The sequence below is a fragment of the Mustelus asterias genome, chromosome 4, assembly GCF_964213995.1.
Source record: "Mustelus asterias chromosome 4, sMusAst1.hap1.1, whole genome shotgun sequence".
NCBI lineage: Eukaryota > Metazoa > Chordata > Chondrichthyes > Carcharhiniformes > Triakidae > Mustelus > Mustelus asterias.
This window is the reverse complement of record NC_135804.1, coordinates 249,792-267,177: the sequence shown is the minus strand read 5'-3', so window position 1 is coordinate 267,177 and position 17,386 is coordinate 249,792. Positions and strand designations below refer to the sequence as shown.

The following is a 17,386-nucleotide window of genomic DNA, read 5'->3' as shown; positions in this document are numbered from 1 at the left end:
GCTGAAGTAGCTGGAGCCAAATGACCAATAGGCTGCACAAAGTTCCACTTTGAGGATGCTTGCCAATGTGATGTGAAGGCCCTAAACACTGATTTTCACACCAGGGAGACACCAGCTAACGCAAAGGAAAATGGCAACATTTCCTGTGGGCCAATGTGCACCCCATGACCAGAATCCGCAAGAGTGGATTGAAAATAGGCAGTGAAACCAGTTGGGTCTGATGACATGGATAAACTGCTCTTTGTGGAATTTAAAGCTGCCTCTCACTGATTGGACTCTTCAGCCTTCAGCAAAGGTGCACAAAATGAAATGGCCCCGCCCCCAGTGGATAGGGCCCCGCCCCCAGTGGATAGGGCCCCGCCCCCAGTGGATAGGGCCCCGCCCCCAGTGGATAGGGCCCCGCCCCCAGTGGATATGCTGGACTTCTGTCTTGTGTAAATGAAAGGATTCGGACCACGTTGAAGTAAAACTTCAAAAATAAGTCATTGTTATGTAATTAAACCTTGGTGAAGATGGGACTCCAAACATCAGATTAAATGGTAATTTTGCCCAGTATTAACCAATTGGCAAATATTAATAGCACTGAGGGGCATGACACCACTGAGACTTTGAGCTTCACTTGCACTGATTGGGAATAACTGCATTTTATGGATGTGATTTAACCACGTGCACTGCGGGTTCACTTGGTGGTTACAAGATCGGTAAATCGCTGGACTATTCGGCTGTACTGCCCCCGCCCCCTCCCCCAGCCCCCCCCCCGAACCAGCCACAATTTCCCACTTTCCTCGTATCCTGTTTAATGGGCTGTGACTGGGCCTCATGTTGGGTTGGAGGAACAGTCTGCCTGGTATGATTTGAGAGAGACTAAAATTAGCTCTAATCTGTGTTACAGTGCTGCACCCTTACCGCAACATTCTGGGCTTGTGGCAGCCGGACATTGGACCCTATGGAGGACTGCTTAATGTTGTTGTAAGTAACAGATTTTAAAGCTTGTTATATTTTGTTTTTTTTTAAAACAGACCACTCGGGTTTTATTTCCAGTTTAGTTGTGAATGAAGTCTGTTTTCTATCCAATTCCTGCGTCAAAGCCCAGGTTTTGCAGTGTGTGGGGGACACTGAAGACTGAGTTTTGCAGTTTGGCTTCTCTGATTAGAAAAGTTGCTTTAAAATCTCATGCAGTGTGATTGATCGGAGGGGAGGTTCCAGGAACTGTTGATAAACCTGTAAGAAAGGGTTAGTGGCAGAGAGCTATCAACACATTCTGCTATCTGACTGTAATCCCATATTAGCACCAACCCTAGCCTCAACACTATCATTATCCCCTCTACACCTTCTGCCATTTATCTATGTCCCCTGGTTCTAGAATTCTCCCTCAAGGGAAACAGTTTTATCCTGTCCACTCTCTCTCGCCACCCCCCCCCCCCCCCAATCAAGTCATCCTTCAGCCTTCTTTGTTCCAAGGAAAATAACCCCAACCTCTCCAATCTCTCCTCATAGCTACACGTTTCTAGCCTTCGTGACATTCTTGTAAACATTATATCCAACATTACATCCTTATTTTTCTATTCTATACCTCTGCCAATGTTGGAGAATATTCCATATGCCTTCTTTACAAATTTGTCTACTTGAACTGCTGCCTTTAGGGACCTGTGTACTTGTAGCCAGGATCCTTCATCTGCCCTTCATTATATTCCCATATTGTGTACTCCCTATAACTGTTTGACCTCCCTAAAAGAATCACCTCACACTTCAGTGTTAACATCCATCTGCCACTTTACCACCCAGTCCATCAACCCATCAATATTGTTTTGTAGATTATAGCTATCCTCTACACTATCCACTACTCGGCCAATCGTTGTGTCGTCTGCAAATTTCATAATCGTGTCCCCCATGTTCACGTCCAAATCGTTAATATGTAACACAAACAGCAACGGTCCCAACACCCAGCCCTGTGGAACATCACTTGAAACAACTTTCCATTCGTCCATTACCTTTTGTGTCCTGTTACTAAGCCAATTTTTGATCCAGTTTGCCACATTACCCTGTATCCCATGGGCTTTTACCTTTTTGACCAATCTGCCATGTAGGACCTTGTCAAATGCCTTGCTAAAATCCATGTACAGAACATCCACTGCACTACCCTCATCAACCCTTCTTGTCACTTCCTCAAAAAATTTAATTAGATTTGTGAGGCTGCAACCCTTCGAGTACTTCCATAGGACTCTTAAATCGGCCTCGCAGGTAGAGGAGGTGGTTAAGAAGGCGTATGGTGTGCTGGCCTTCATCGATTGAGGGATTGAGTTTAGGAGTCGGGAGATAATGATGCAGCTTTATAAGACCCTCGTCAGACCCCACTTGGAGTACTGTGCTCAGTTCTGGTCGCCTCATTACAGGAAGGATGTGGAAATGATTGAAAGAGTGCAGAGAAGATTTACAAGGATGTTGCCTGGATTGGTTGGCATGCCTTATGAGGATAGGCTGAGGGAGCTCGGCCTTTTCTCCTTGGAGAGACGAAGGATGAGTGGTGACCTGATAGAGGTGTACATGATGTTGAGAGGTATAGATTGGGTGGATTCTCGGAGGCTTTTTCCGTGTTCCTCCTGGAATATTAAATCTGCATCATCCTTTTGTTAACACGGAGACAAAATATTCATTTAAAACCCTTCCCATAGCCTCTGCATCTGCATACAAGTTCCCTTCTTTATCTCTGATAGGTCCCACTTTTTCCTTAATCTTTTACTATTAATATATTGGTAAAATATCTTTGGGTTATCTTTAACTTTATTTGCTAATCTTTTCTCATGGCCTCTCTTTGATTTCTTTTTTTACTTTGTCCCTGTACATCTAGGCTATTTGCAGTGCTTAGTTCATTGTGCCTTTTGCACGCTTTCTTCTGTTTGATTTTTCCCTGAATTCCGATAGACAACCGGGGGGGGGAGGGGGGGGTCTAGATTTGGTAGTACCACTCTTATTCTTGGAGGGGACATGTTTACTTTGTGCTTATTATGGTCCTTCTACCCTAGAGGCTCCTTTACAACAAGAATATTAATTAACCATTTCTTTCTGCACAACACTTGATTTAAAATAATCCGTTCTCTTCATTTTTTATAGTTCCAGAAAACCATCTCGTGTACATTAGTACTAATTGGGTTTACCCAGTCTAGATGAAGATTGATGTTCCCCCATGATTATTTTATCACCCTTGTTACACATACCTCTATGGGGAGAAAGCAGGATTAGGCTATTGAGTTGGACGATCAGCCATAATCGTGATGAATGGCGGAACAGACTCAAAGGGCCAAATGGCCGCCTCCTATCTTCTATGTTTCTAGTTCCTGATTTATAGCGTGGTCTACATTACCAGTGCTGTTTGGGTGGCGTATAAACAACTGTTTGTTTGATACTCAGTGCTTGCTCTTAGCTCTACCCAAACTGATTCTACATTTTGATCTGAGATCCTCTCTCACTAATGTACTTATCTCATCCTCTAATGACAATGCTACCCAGACTTCCTTTTCCCATTTGGCTATCCTTCCTGAATACCTTGAACATTCAATTCCCAGCCTCAATCAGCAGTGCATCTCTGCATTTGTAATGGCAATTAGGCCATTTCTGTTTACTTGTGCTATCAATTTATCTGCCTTGTTACAAATGCTGTGCGCATTCCGATGGAGTGCCTTTAATTCTGTCTTTTTATTATTTTGCAACCTCTAACCTTCTCTGCTGATGCACCTTTAAGTATGTTTGCTCTATCCCCCTCCTAATCCCCTCTGATTAGTATTCTAGAGTGTTAGATACTGTTTGTTAGGTCTTAATGAAGTCTTTGTAGTTTTAAGTAGGTTAAAGATGTATTTATTAATTACAAGAGCTAATTTAATACATAGTGAAGGGTTCAAGCCAGGAGCTGTCCCCATATTTGCTTGTGCACAGGGCTCTGTCAAATGCTAAACTGACTCTTAGGTGTGGGTCTCTTGCATCATTGAGTGGATGGTACTGTACTCAGTCCCACGTTAATCCTTCATGTGCTGGTCTGGATTTGTCCTTCCATGCTGCGCACTTCATCATCTTGTTCAGACTGGATTGAAGTTCAAGATGTTAATTAGTTTTGGTTGTTAATTCTGCTTTCAAACAACTATTCTGATTCATCAGCAATTCCTTATGTTCCTGGCATCTTGCACGATGCTGACCAGGGACTTCAGATGCTTGACGTTCAAGTTTTAATTGAAGATCCATTTTTGTTGCATTTCTTTCTACAAGTTAATCATTTAAACATAGAATCATGGAAACCCTACAGTGCAGAAAGAGGCCATCTGGCCCATCGAGTCTGCACAATCCCACCCAGGCCCTACTCCCATATCCCTACATATTTACCCGCTAATCCCTCCAACCTACGCATCTCAGAACACTAAGGGGCAATTTTAGCATAGCCAATCAACCTAACACGCACATCTTTGGACTGTGGGAGGAAACCCACGCAGACATGAGAAGAATGTGCAAACTCCACACAGACAGTGACCCAAGCCGGGAATCGAACCCAGGTCTCTGGAGCTCTGAAGCAGCAGTGCTAACCACTGTGCTACCGTGCCGCAACATTGAGTCTTTTTTCAAGTATTCTGCTTGCTGTGAGTGACATTCCAGTGTTCTCATTAGTACTCATGTTTCCTATCACACATCTTTTGTATGTGAAAGTTGATTCTCTGCACTGATCCATTTTCCTTGGCAGATTATAATTCCTGTGTTTTCTTCGGAGCTTGAACTCTAGTTGTGCTTCGAATTGCTTTTGAGACTTTTCGTGCTTTTCTTGAGGGAACTTCTACTTTATCTTACTATTCTAGCTTCTTGATTTTCACCTTAAGTTTCTTGTAAACCATTTTCTTGAGCTCTGTCCTATCTTGTACTCAAAATTTTGTTCAGAACTTGAATAGTTTGATTCATTGACAATTTACTATCTCGTGCATTTTCAAGGTAAATACTCAGCTTTGAATCTTCCAATTCAGTTCTGATACAAACATTTTCCAACTTTATTTCATTTTCCTTAGAACCATAGAAAATTACAGCTCAGGAACAGGCCTTTTGGCCCTTCTTGTCTGTGCCGAACCATTTTTTGCCTAGTCCCACTGACCTGCACTTGGACCATATCCCTCCACACCCCTCTCATCCATGAACCCGTCCAAGTTTTTCTTAAATGTTAAAACTGAGCCCGCATTTACCACTTTATCCGGCAGCTCATTCCACACTCCCACCACTCTCTGCGTGAAGAAGCCCCCCCTAATATTCCCTTTAAACTTTTCTCCTTTCACCCTTAACCCATGCCCTCTGGTTTTTTTCTCCCCTAGCCTCAGTGGAAAAAGCCTGCTTGCATTCACTCTATCTATACCCATCAAAATCTTGTACACCTCTATCAAATCTCCCCTCAATCTTCTACGCTCCAGGGAATAAAGTCCCAACCTATTCAATCTCTCTCTGTAACTCAGCTTCTCAAGTCCCGGCAACATCCTTGTGAACCTTCTCTGCACTCTTTCAACCTTATTTACATCCTTTCTGTAACTAGGTGACCAGAACTGTACACAATACTCTAAATTCGGCCTCACCAATGCCTTATATAACCTTACCATAACACTCCAACTTTTATACTCGATATTCCGATTTATAAAGGCCAATGTACCAAAGGCACTCTTTACGACCCTATCCACCTGTGACATCACTTTTAGGGAATTCTGTACCTGTATTCCCAGATCCCTCTGTTCAACTGCACTCTTCAGAGTCCTACCATTTACCCTGTACGTTCTTCTTTGGTTTGTCCTTCCAAAGTGCAATATCTCACACTTGTCTGCGTTAAATTCCATTTGCCATTTTTCAGCCCATTTTTCTAGCTGGTCCAAATCCCTCTGCAAGCTTTGAAAACCTTCCTCACTGTCCATTACACCTCCAATCTTTGTATCATCAGCAAACTTGCTGATCCAATTTACCACATTATCATCCAGATCATTGATATAGATGTCAAACAACAATGAACCCAACACCGATCCCTGTGGCACACCACTAGTCACAGGTCTCCACTCAGAGAAGCAATCCTCCACAACCACTCTCTGGCTTCTTCCATTGATGTGGAGATGCTGGCGTTGGACTGGGGTAAACACAGTAGGAAGTTTAACAACACCAGGTTAAAGTCCAACAGGTTTATTTGGTAGCAAAAGCCACACTTTTGCTACCAAATAAACCTGTTGGACTTTAACCTGGTGTTGTCAAACTTCTTACTGTGTTCTTCCATTGAGCCAGTGTCTAATCCAATTTACTACCTCCCCATGTATACCTAGCGACTGAACCTTCCTAACTAACCTCCCAAGAGGGACCTTATCAAAGGCCTTGCTGAAATCCAGGTAGACAACATCCACTGCCTTCCCTTCATCCACTTTCCTAGTAACCTCCTCGAAAAACTCTAATAGATTGGTCAAACATGACCTACCACGCACAAAGCCATGTTGACTCTCCCTAATAAGTCCCTGTCTATCCAAATATTTGTAGATCCTATCCCTTATCACACCTTCCAATAACTTGCCCACCACCGACGTCAAACTTACTGGCCTATAATTTCCCGGATTTCTTTTGGAACCTTTTTTAAACAACGGAACAACATGAGCCACCCTCCAATCATCCGGCACCTCCCCCGTGAATACTGACATTTTAAATATGTCTGCCAGAGCCCCTGCAAGTTCAACACTAGCTTCCCTCAAGTTCCATGACCTCCCTACCTGTTTGCCCTATTTCCGTAGACTCCATGCCCGTTTCCTCAGTAAATACAGATGCAAAAAAACCATTTAATATCTCCCCCATCTCTTTTGGTTCCATACACAGTCTACCACTCTGGTCTTCAAGAGGACCAATTTTATCCCTCACTATCCTTTTGGTCCTAACATACCTATAGAAGCTCTTTGGATTTTCCTTCACTCTGTCTGCCAAAACAACCTCATGTCTTCTTTTAGCCCTCCCGATTTCCCTCTTAAGTAGCTTCTTGCACTTTTTATACTCCTCGAGCATCTGATCTGCTCCTTGCTGCCTGTACATTTCATACAACTCTCTCTTCCTCTTAATCAGTGTTACAATCTCCCTCGAGAACCAAGGTTCCTTATTCCTATTTACTTTGTTTTTAATCCTGACAGGAACATACAAACTCTGCACTCTCAAAATTTCTCCTTTGAAGGCCTCCCACTTTCCATTTACATCCTTACCAGAGAACAGCCTGTGCCAATCCACACTTCCCAGATCCCTTCTCATTTAATCAAATTTGGCCTTTTTCCAGTTCAGAACTTCAACCCGAGGACCAGATCTATCCTTATCCACGATCAGGTTGAAACTAATGGCATCATGATCACTGGATCCAAAGTGTTCCCTCACACTTGCATCCATCACCTGTCCTAACTCATTTCCCAATAGGAGATCCAATATCGCATCCTCTCTAGTTGGCACCTCTACATACTGATGTAGAAAATTCTCCTGAACATATTTTACAAACTCTACCCCGTCTAAACCTTTAACAGTATGCGAGTCCCAATCTATATGTGGAAAATTACAATCCCCTACTATCACAACTTTTGCAGGATTGTCTCATCAGATACTTCTCATCCATTCATAGCCAGCTGCTCGCTCTGCACCGTCACCAGCTATTGCAGTTCAGCCAATATGTCGAGATTTCAAAAATATATATTTTTGAGACTCTGGAAAGTTCTATGCCTCTCCTGTGCCCTGCTGTGATTTACTTAAACTTTGTCCTTTTTTCCTATTTGGAGGTTTATTGGGATTTTTCATATGCCTTTTTTTAAAGTTCTGCGCACTTCACATTTTGAAGTTTAAAATATTCACCAGAAGTTATTAATGTTTCGTCAAAGCAGGTTGAGGATTCATCAGTGCACTGTATTAGGATTGCTTCAGCAAGTTCACCAAAACCATTATAAAAAGGTATTAATCAGAACTTTTTCTGACTTTCTATTTAGACCTGATGCGTTGCAAAGGCGTTGAACCCTGACTGTTGCTGGTCTTTAAAGCTGATTCTTTAGTCAAAGTTCCTCCAAATTATTATTTTTTTCATTTCAGAGTAAGCGCGTGTTTGGGTCGCAACTCGGGAATCTGGTTTTTCTGACAGTTTTTAAATGTCAATTTCTGACCATTGAACTATTTAAATGTTTCTCAGCACTGGGTGATTCCTGGAATTTTAAATGTTTATCTGACTCCTGATAGGTCATTCATTCAGCGCTGCATTCTGGGAATTGATGTTGGCGTCTTCAGTTTGGAGTTTTATATTTCTGCCTTCAACTTCCAAGTCTTTCTTTGGAGCTTTTCCTTCGTGATTTTCCTCTCCACGTCTGCTTCTCAAGTTTTTCTTCAGGTCCTTTGAATTTTCTTTGTTTTGCAGAATTTTAGTTTTTCTCTGCATTGCTGGAGAGATTTTGGGTTTTTCCATTCCCATCGTGTTGGAGGATATTGGATGTTGTTGGTCAGCTCCCATTGTCTCCAGTAATGGCGCCAGTGCCCCAGGAATCAAAATCCATTTTCCACTCACCAATCTTTGAACCACGCATTTAACGCAGTAACCGTATTTATGGCCAATTAACTCATGGCTCAAGTAATAATCCAGAAATTATTACCTTTTGAGATTATGCTTTTTAATTTAGCCCCTCACTGCTCTTACTTGCCAAGCAGAATCTCTTTCCTCATCCTATGTCTCACTGTTATTTCACTGAAAGTCCTGATTTTAAGGAACACACTAACTGTGAGTGACAGCTCGCTGTATTTGACCTCAGGCTGTGCTTTCGCACTATCATTAAGGCCATCAGCTCTCATCTCTGTGACATCGCCCTCATCCATGTCATCACAAACTCAGTTTTCCATATCCTTATTCTCAGCAAATTTCATTCTGTGCTTACTGATCCAGGTTGGCTCCTGGTCAGACAACATCTGGATTCTTGTTTTTAAATAACTCCACGATCTCATCCCTCCCCCTTTCTCTCTCTCTCTCGTTATCCAGCACCATGACCTTCAGATCTCTGCGATCCTCCAAATCTGCTTCTTGAACATCCCTGATAATTGCTCCACCACGGACACACCTTTAAAAGCTTTGGCTATCTGCTGTAATATCTCCTTGTGGTTTGCTGAAGCATGGTGCAATATTTTACCATGTATAAATTTATTGTGGTGCTACATTCTGCCGATTTAGCCCTCTATGGATTGTGAGTGTTGCAGTGGGATTGAGTGTCTTGAGGCTTTTTGTGCTTGTGTTTGCTGATGTGATGGGATACTCATTGGTATGTTGATTTGCAGGTAGACGGGTTGTTTATTATTGGCTGGATGTACCTTCCCCCTCATGATCCCCGAGTCAACGATGCCATGCGCTGCAAACCTTTGTTCCGGATTCACCTGTGGGAAAAGAATAAGGCAGAAGTGGAATGCATGTACGGTCACAAAGGATCTCACAAGGGTGATATACAGGTAGGAGAAATGCCTTTTTGTCCATTCACCTTGTCAAGAAATAAAAAACATGTTCTAAAAAATAGAATGCACAAGAACTGTCCCTTTCAGACTTCTTAATTTCTCTGAAGCCTTTGCTTCTTTGCCGATCCCTCCGGGTCCCAAATCTTACCATGTAGAGAGAATAGCAGACTGTGGGTAACAAGCAGCCCCTTTAAGGTATGTGTGTGTTTGGTGGTGCCGTGTTGGGGGTGAGGAGCTTTCTTTAGAACCATCGTGAATGGACAGTGCAACACAACAAATGGGACCCACGCAGTAAAAGGAAATTCAAGGGACATCACCTGTGTCTCTTGAATCTTGATTCCTTTTCAGATTTATCTGTCTACTGTTTTGTAATTTACTGCCACAGATTAAATAATGTTGAAATTCTAACAGGGTTAGACAGGATAGATTCAGAAAAAATATTCCCAATGGTGGGGGAGTCCAGAACTAGGGATCATAGTTTGAGGATAAGGGGTAAACCTTTTAGAACTGAGGTGAGGAGAAATTTCTTCACCCAGAGGGTGGTGAATGCGTGGAATTCACTACCGCAGAAAGTAGTTGAGGCCAAAATGTTGTCTGATTTCAAGAAAAAATTAGATATCGCTCTTGGGGCTAAAGGGATCAAGGGATATGGGAGGAAGGGGGGATCAGGATATTGAATTTGACAATCAGCCATGATCAAAGTAAATGGTGGAGCAGGCTGGAAGGGCCGAACGGTCTCCTCCTGCTACTATTTTTCTACGTTTGTGTGAACTGAACCATTGTGAACAGATTCAATGCTTTTCATCTGCAGAGTCCTGTATGTGGTTGGGGTTTTTTTTTGCAGATTGTGAAGAAAGATGAGTTTTCAACAAAATGCAATCAGACGGATTTCCACCGGATGGCTGGAGGCCGACAGGAGGTAAGTCATGAGGTGAGGGTTTGACATTCTGAGGGGGTCCATCCCCTGTCAGGGCAGAAAGATTTTCAGTGTGAGGGGCTGATATTGTGTGGAGATGAAGAACCTTATTTTAAAGTGATACTCTTGTCTGTGTCCCCCCCATCCTGGGAGTTGTAAATTGTCATCGATGTTCCACCCTGTGCTGGACTTCTCTTGTTAATGGGAACAGTAAAGTTTCATCAGCCCTGTCTTTGATTCTGATTTTAATTGTGTGGATGCAAAATGTCTTTGATCTCTCTTCCGTTTTGTTTTGTAGCCAGCTTGCGACCCCTGTGCGAGTTGTCCTCTGATTCCATTTGCTTTGACCTGGGTCATGAGTTTACTATTCAGTACTTGATCCAGGTCCTTTTGTGGGGGTGGGGAAAGAAAGACTTGCATTGATATAATGATTTCTGTGACCTCAAGAAACCCTAAGGTCCTTCACGGCCAATTAAGTACTTGTTTTTTTGAAATGCACACAGTTATAATATAGGAAACAGGACAGTCAATCTGCACACAGCAAACTCTTTAAATAAAAAAGCAATGTGACATTTGACCAGATAGTCTGCTTTTTGTGATATTGTTTGAGGGATGAATATTGGTAAGGGCACCAGAGAAAACACTCTTCTTATAAACAATGCCTTGGAAAATTGTACATTGACCTGAGAGCAGCTGGGGCTCTGCTTTGAAAGACGGCTCTTTCAACAATGCAGCACTCCCTCAGCACTACACTGGATCGTCAGCCTAGATTTCTGTCCGGATTCTGCAGTGGTTCTTGAATCTTCCTCCCTTTGTCTCGGAGGCCAGAATCACCCTCGGAACCACAGGAGCATTCTTTAATTTTTATTTGTGGCTGAGGCCAGCATTTATCATAAAATCAAAGCATGATTCCATCACAGAAGAATGTCATTTGGCCTATTGCGTATGTGTGTGTGTGCTCACTGCAAAGACAGTTTAGCGAGTCCCACTCCTCTGCCCCTTTCCCTGTGGTCTTATATTTTTCACTTCAGCTGGTTATCCAATTCCCTGTTGAAGGCTCTGATTAAATTAATCTCTATCACACAGGCAATGCATTCTAGATCCAAAACAGTGTTATGGTTCAGGCTAGAAACTCCAAAGTGTTTTATGAAGCCTGTCTGAATCATAAGTTTTGCATCTTGAATTTGGCTCGGATAAGCATGAGATGTTCCACTTCAGGTGTGATTCAAAAGACCCATTAGGGAGCTTTTATCAAACAAAGTTTACTTAATATAGTCAACATGTATAGTAAGAAAATTAGTAAGAAAATTAGCAAGAACTTTTATCAATTGCATACAAGAAACAAGGCAACCGCTATAATAACTCTTAACAAAGATGTCTAATGTGTTCCAATTAAACCAATCTCCATAAACAACCCTTTAAGTTCAACAGCATAGACTAGGGCTCACGTGATACTGGGATTGAGGCCGTTAGTTGAATTCTGCAGTCAAATGCTCTTGAGATTCTGAACAGTTTGAAGACAAGACAGCTTCCCAAAACACCAGAGACTCTGGTCTAACCCCCAACAACACCAGATTTTCACTCTTCAGAAAAGCAAGAGAATTTCCAAAGGAAAAAACGAGAGAGAGAGAGACTTTCAGCTAAAAAGCAAATTATTGCGGATGCTGGAATCTGAAACCAAAAGAGAAAACGCTGGAAAATCTCAGCAGGTCTGGCAGCATCAGTAAGGAGAGAAAAGCGCTGACGTTTCGAGTCCAGATGATCCTTTTGTCAAAGCTTTTGGTTTCAGAGACTTTCAGCTTGATGCTGCTTCTAAAACTCAACTCCCAAAACCGAAACTGAACTCCTGTCACCTGATCGGCCCACAGGTTTTTTTTTCCTCCCAACAATACATCACCTAATGCTGTGAGAGCATGTGACACACTGACTGTGAAAGCTGCAGAGATCATGATTTTTAAAAAAACTATTTCTTAAAGGTACACACAGCACAAAAGGTTTTGTAGAAAAAAGGGTTTTTTGTCATCTTTGGTTCTTAACATACGTACAAGGAGCAGGGATAGACCATTCAGCCCCTCAAAGCTACTCTGCCTTTTAAGATTATGGCTGATCTGAAAGTCATCTCAAATCTACATCCCGCCTACCCCGATAACCTATCACCCGCTTGTTTACTAAGAATCTAACCAGCTGTGCCTTAAAAACGTTCAAGACTCTGCTTTCACTGCCTTCTTCGGAAGAGTTGCAAAGACTTGACCCTCAGAAAAAGTTGTGCCTCATCTCCATTTCACCTTGTTTTTAAGACAGTGAGCCCTAGTTCTATGTTCTCCCACAGAAAAAAACATCCATGTCCACCGTGTCAATACCCCTCAGGATCTTTTATGTTTTCATTTCCGGGATGTAGGCATCGCTGGCTAAGCCAGCATTTATTGCACACCCTTAATTGTTCTCGAGAAGGTGGTGAAGGGAGTGAATGTTTGTGGGAGACGTGCTGTTCAAGCAAGCTGCTTTGTCCTGGATGGTGTTGAGCTGCTTCAGTATTGTTTGAGCTGCAACCTTCCAGATAATTGGAGATTATTTCTGCTCCGCCATTCACTGATAACTCTTCAAGGTTCCTTAGGCAGCACCTTCTAAACCCACAGGTACTAGCACCTACAAGAATATGGGCAGCAGATACCTGGGAACGCCATCACCTGAAAATTCCCCTCCAAGTCAGTCACCATCCTGACTTGGAAATATATCTCCATTCCTTCACTGTCACTGGGTCAAAATCCTGGAACTCCCTCCCTAACAGCACTGTGGGTATATCTACACCTCAGGCCGCAATCTTCAAGAAGGCAACTCACCACCACCACCTTGAGGGCAGTTAAGGATGATGAACAAATGATGGCCTTTCTTGCAACACCCACGTCCTGAGAGAGAATGAAATAAAATGTAGTGCCGAGTGAGAGGTAAAGTCTTACCTCGAGCCAATGAACCTCCGCGGAGTGTCCGCTCCAAGGGGCAGCCCTTCTGCTGAATTCTTTGTTGGTGGGGCAGGAAACCTTGCTATCAAAAAGAAAGTAGAGACCTGTCCCCTGCAGGCAAAATAACTCTGCCCAGGCAATTAAACAAAAGCAATGGCTGCCAATCATTCCCTGGTGCATTCTCCATGGCAGTGCATTGACCAATCAGCACGTTTTTCTCATGCCGTACAAATTATTGCTCCCTTTGAAATTTGGCCGTCTTGCTTGCTTCAACAATATCTCTTTTTCAGAAATACTCGATGCTTTCTATTTAGAATCCCACCTCCCAGGTTCCTATGGTTTCTGGTCCTAACTGTCACCACCATTCTTGACCTGTACTTTCTCTTCCCCTGTTGCTAGGGTTGCTGTGTAGTTCCAGCATTTGCTGTTTGTATTTCTAGTTTTCAGTGTTTGGAACTTGACTGAGCTGTTGTTTTGGCTGCTGCTGCTTCCCAGAGGTGGTATTGACAGGGATTTGCTGCCAGTGGCCCAGAACAGCTTCACTGTTCACTGAGCAATCATCTGGCAGCTGATCCGAATCCACCGAGCCCTGGAAAAGCACCGGAGGTCGGTGCGGGAGTTTGTGTCCTGGATAATGATGGATTCCTTTGCAGCACTGAATTTCTCTGGTTAAATTGTGTTTGGATAATAGGAATTCCGGACATGGCTGGCAGAGGAATGGGGTCGAACTCTGGAGGATATTTTCCACGAACACATGCAGGAACTAATCCTTATGAAGTTCATCTACACGAGTCAGTACGAGTGAGTGACTGTCCACATTCAGTAATAGGGACCTCTGTTACCTGGGGAAGAGTCTGGGCCACAAGGCTGGTGATGTCTATGGTCTGGGTTCCAGGGTGCTGACGTTGGTAGAAGGGCCTCAGATTATTCTTCTCAAAGTTTGTCTGCTTTTGCTCCATTGTGTGTGTTTGGTGGGGGTGGGGGGGCTTGTGGAGCTGCTTTGTGGTAATCCCCATTGGGAATGATCAGGTGAGGTTGATATCAATGATATGTTTGGGTCCACTAGCTTTAAGTTGAAAGGCTTTTCCCTTCAGTTAAAAGACCAGTTAGCAAGTGATCAGGCATGCTGAGTGAGGTGTGGTGTGTGACAGGCAGGGTCAGAGCCTAGTTTGACCGTACAGTCCTCTGGTGGAGTGGGTCTGCTGATGATCAGGGATTAGAAAAGGTGATTTTGACCTCTCTCAACAGGAAGGTGAGGTGCCCTAATACCTTGTGTTTGTGTTTTAGTAACTGTCTGACGTATCGTAGGATCTACTTGCCACCATCCAGTCCAGAGGATCTGATAGCACCCGGCCTCTTTAAAGGAACGTACGGGAGCCACGGGCTGGAGATAGTGATGCTGAGCTTCCACGGAACCCATATCAAAGTAACAAAAATCACTGTAAGTGATTATAAACTGTGTTGATTCCTGAGATAATGTATTTGCCTCAGATCTGTGAGAATAGTCCTGTGGTGTTTGCTGCCAGTGCCATGGTGCTCGCTGCCAGTGGTGACCCCACTGGTTTCTCCCCGCCCCCCCTGTGGCTGGTCTCTGTGACCTCACTGGTTTCTCTGCTGCCCCCTACCCCCTCCCCGGTGGGGGGGGGTCTCTATGCTCACAGCTGGGCACTCGCTGCTAGTCCGTTGCTGCCTGGCCTATGGTATTTGAAAAGGGTGAAAACCCTGAGAGGAGGGGCTAACAAGCCCCTTGGTGAGCTTTAGCTGGTAGAAAACATTTTCCCCCTTTGAGTTGATTTGGTTTCCTAGGTTTTTCAGTTATACTGACAGCCTCTACCTGTTAGCTGTAATCCTGGAAAACTCTGAATTATCCAAAGGCCCTGCCCGCCGATTGCCCACTTGACTCAGTTGGTGGCAGTGTCCTCTGGGCCCAATAAATATGGATTCAAGTCCCACTGCAGTGCTTCTGAGTGAATGCTTCATTGTTGCTGGTGCCATCTTTTAGATGTGATATTATCCCGTGCCTGTTAAAGGAGCGTCAGACGATTGCAAGACGCAGTTTAAGGCTGAGTTGAGAATTCTCCTCGTAACCTGAGCCAACATTCATCTCTGAACTAGCACCAAGATAAACAGCACATCCGGTTACTCATTTTCTGTTGTGGCATCTTAATGCGCACAGATTGGTTGCCAAGTTTGCTGACAACATGTTGGGTATTTTGGTTTTCTGGTCCTTGTCACAGCACTGTGTGAAGTTTGTGATGGAACTGAAGGTAGTTCAGAAATATTTTTATTAGCCTAGTGAATAAGGCAGTGATTTCTGGAGCAGAAAGATGTAAACTAACTGTTATTTATTTTTGAACATTGAGTACAGGGAGACCCGAATGTACCTGCGGGTCAGCTGACTTTGCACATTGATGTCACTCACCCTGTCCAGTTACCGGACATCGAGCACCTTCGAAGCTTTGACAAACTCTCGCGAATTGTTCTGGAGATTCACCAACAGGTGCAGTGTGACCAACAGAACCAGGAGCATTGGCAGGGGGATGCTCAGTGCAATACAGACAGCCTGCAGCCCACGTGTAATGGCGACCAGGGAGCCAAAGCTGCTGGGATGAACACGAAGCTTGAGACAGGAGGAGCAGAAGGAGCAACTGCAGGAGGGTCAGCAGCACCGCCAGTGCCTGGGCAACCCTTTGTGCTACCTGTGGGAGTGATGGCTCGAAATGAAGTGTACCCAAGGATGTGTAGGGCCTGGTAAGGAATTGTCAAGATGTGGCACTAAATACCAGCAAGTTATTGGTTTTTCCAAGGGTCAAAGATATAATCTTGTGGCAGCAGAGGGCATGAATGAGTATTAATGGTCTACTTTGCATCTAGCTTCACAGAAGAGGAGGTTGGAGTTAGCGTAAGACTCCGGAGGAGACTATTAGAGATATTCAATAAGATAAAAATCGATAAAGGAGATGTTAAATAGATTGCATCACTCAAATTTAACAAGTCACTTAATCTCTGCTAGAAATGGCAGCAGCTCTGACCACAATCATAGAACCATAGAAAATTGCAGCTCAGAAACAGGCCTTTGGCCCTTCTTGTCTGTGCCGAACCATTTTTTGCCTAGTCCCACTGACCTGCACTTGGACCATATCCCTCCACACCCCTCTCATCCATGAACCCGTCCAAGTTTTTCTTAAATGTTAAAAGTGACCCCGCATTTACCACTTTATCCGGCAGCTCATTCCACACTCCCACCACTCTCTGCGTGAAGAAGCCCCCCCTAATATTCCCTTTAAACTTTTCTCCTTTCACCCTTAACCCATGCCCTCTGGTCTTTTTCTCCCCGAGCCTCAGCGGAAAAAGCCTGCTTGCATTCACTCTATCTATACCCATCAAAATCTTATACACCTCTATCAAATCTCCCCTCAATCTTCTACGCTCCAGGGAATAAAGTCCCAACCTATTCAATCTCTCTCTGTAACTCAGCTTCTCAAGTCCCGGCAACATCCTTGTGAACCTTCTCTGCACTCTTTCAACCTTATTTACATCCTTCCTGTAACTAGGTGACCAAAACTGTACACAATACTCCAAATTCGGCCTCACCAATGCCTTATATAACCTTAACATAACACTCCAACTTTTATACTCGATACTCCGATTTATAAAGGCCAATGTACCAAAGGCACTCTTTACGACCCTATCCACCTGTGACGTCACTTTTAGGGAATTCTGTACCTGTATTCCCAGATCCCTCTGTTCAACTGCACTCTTCAGAGTCCTACCATTTACCCTGTACGTTCTACTTTGGTTTGTCCTTCCAATGTGCAATATCTCACACTTGTCTGCGTTAAATTCCATTTGCCATTTTTCAGCCCATTTTTCTAGTTGGTCCAAATCCCTCTGCAAGCTTTGAAAACCTTCCTCACTGTCCATTACACCTCCAATCTTTGTATCATCAGCAAACTTGCTGATCCAATTTACCACATTATCATCCAGATCATTGATACAGATGACAAACAACAATGGACCCAAC

The 17,386-nt window shown here is 43.6% G+C and overlaps 1 protein-coding gene across 4 annotated transcripts in view; it reads left to right on the top strand.

Moving 5' to 3' along the window:
• Nucleotides 1-17,386, top strand: part of fbxo31 (F-box protein 31) — a 42,718-nt gene that overhangs the window by 10,565 nt on the left and 14,767 nt on the right. For all 4 annotated transcript variants that reach the window (XM_078210487.1, XM_078210488.1, XM_078210486.1 and 1 more), the window contains 6 exons: nucleotides 893-969; nucleotides 9,316-9,483; nucleotides 10,331-10,405; nucleotides 14,054-14,163; nucleotides 14,650-14,803; nucleotides 15,731-16,113. In XM_078210487.1, the coding sequence (XP_078066613.1) occupies nucleotides 893-969; nucleotides 9,316-9,483; nucleotides 10,331-10,405; nucleotides 14,054-14,163; nucleotides 14,650-14,803; nucleotides 15,731-16,113 (967 nt within the window). The remainder of the gene's footprint in view (nucleotides 1-892; nucleotides 970-9,315; nucleotides 9,484-10,330; nucleotides 10,406-14,053; nucleotides 14,164-14,649; nucleotides 14,804-15,730; nucleotides 16,114-17,386) is intronic.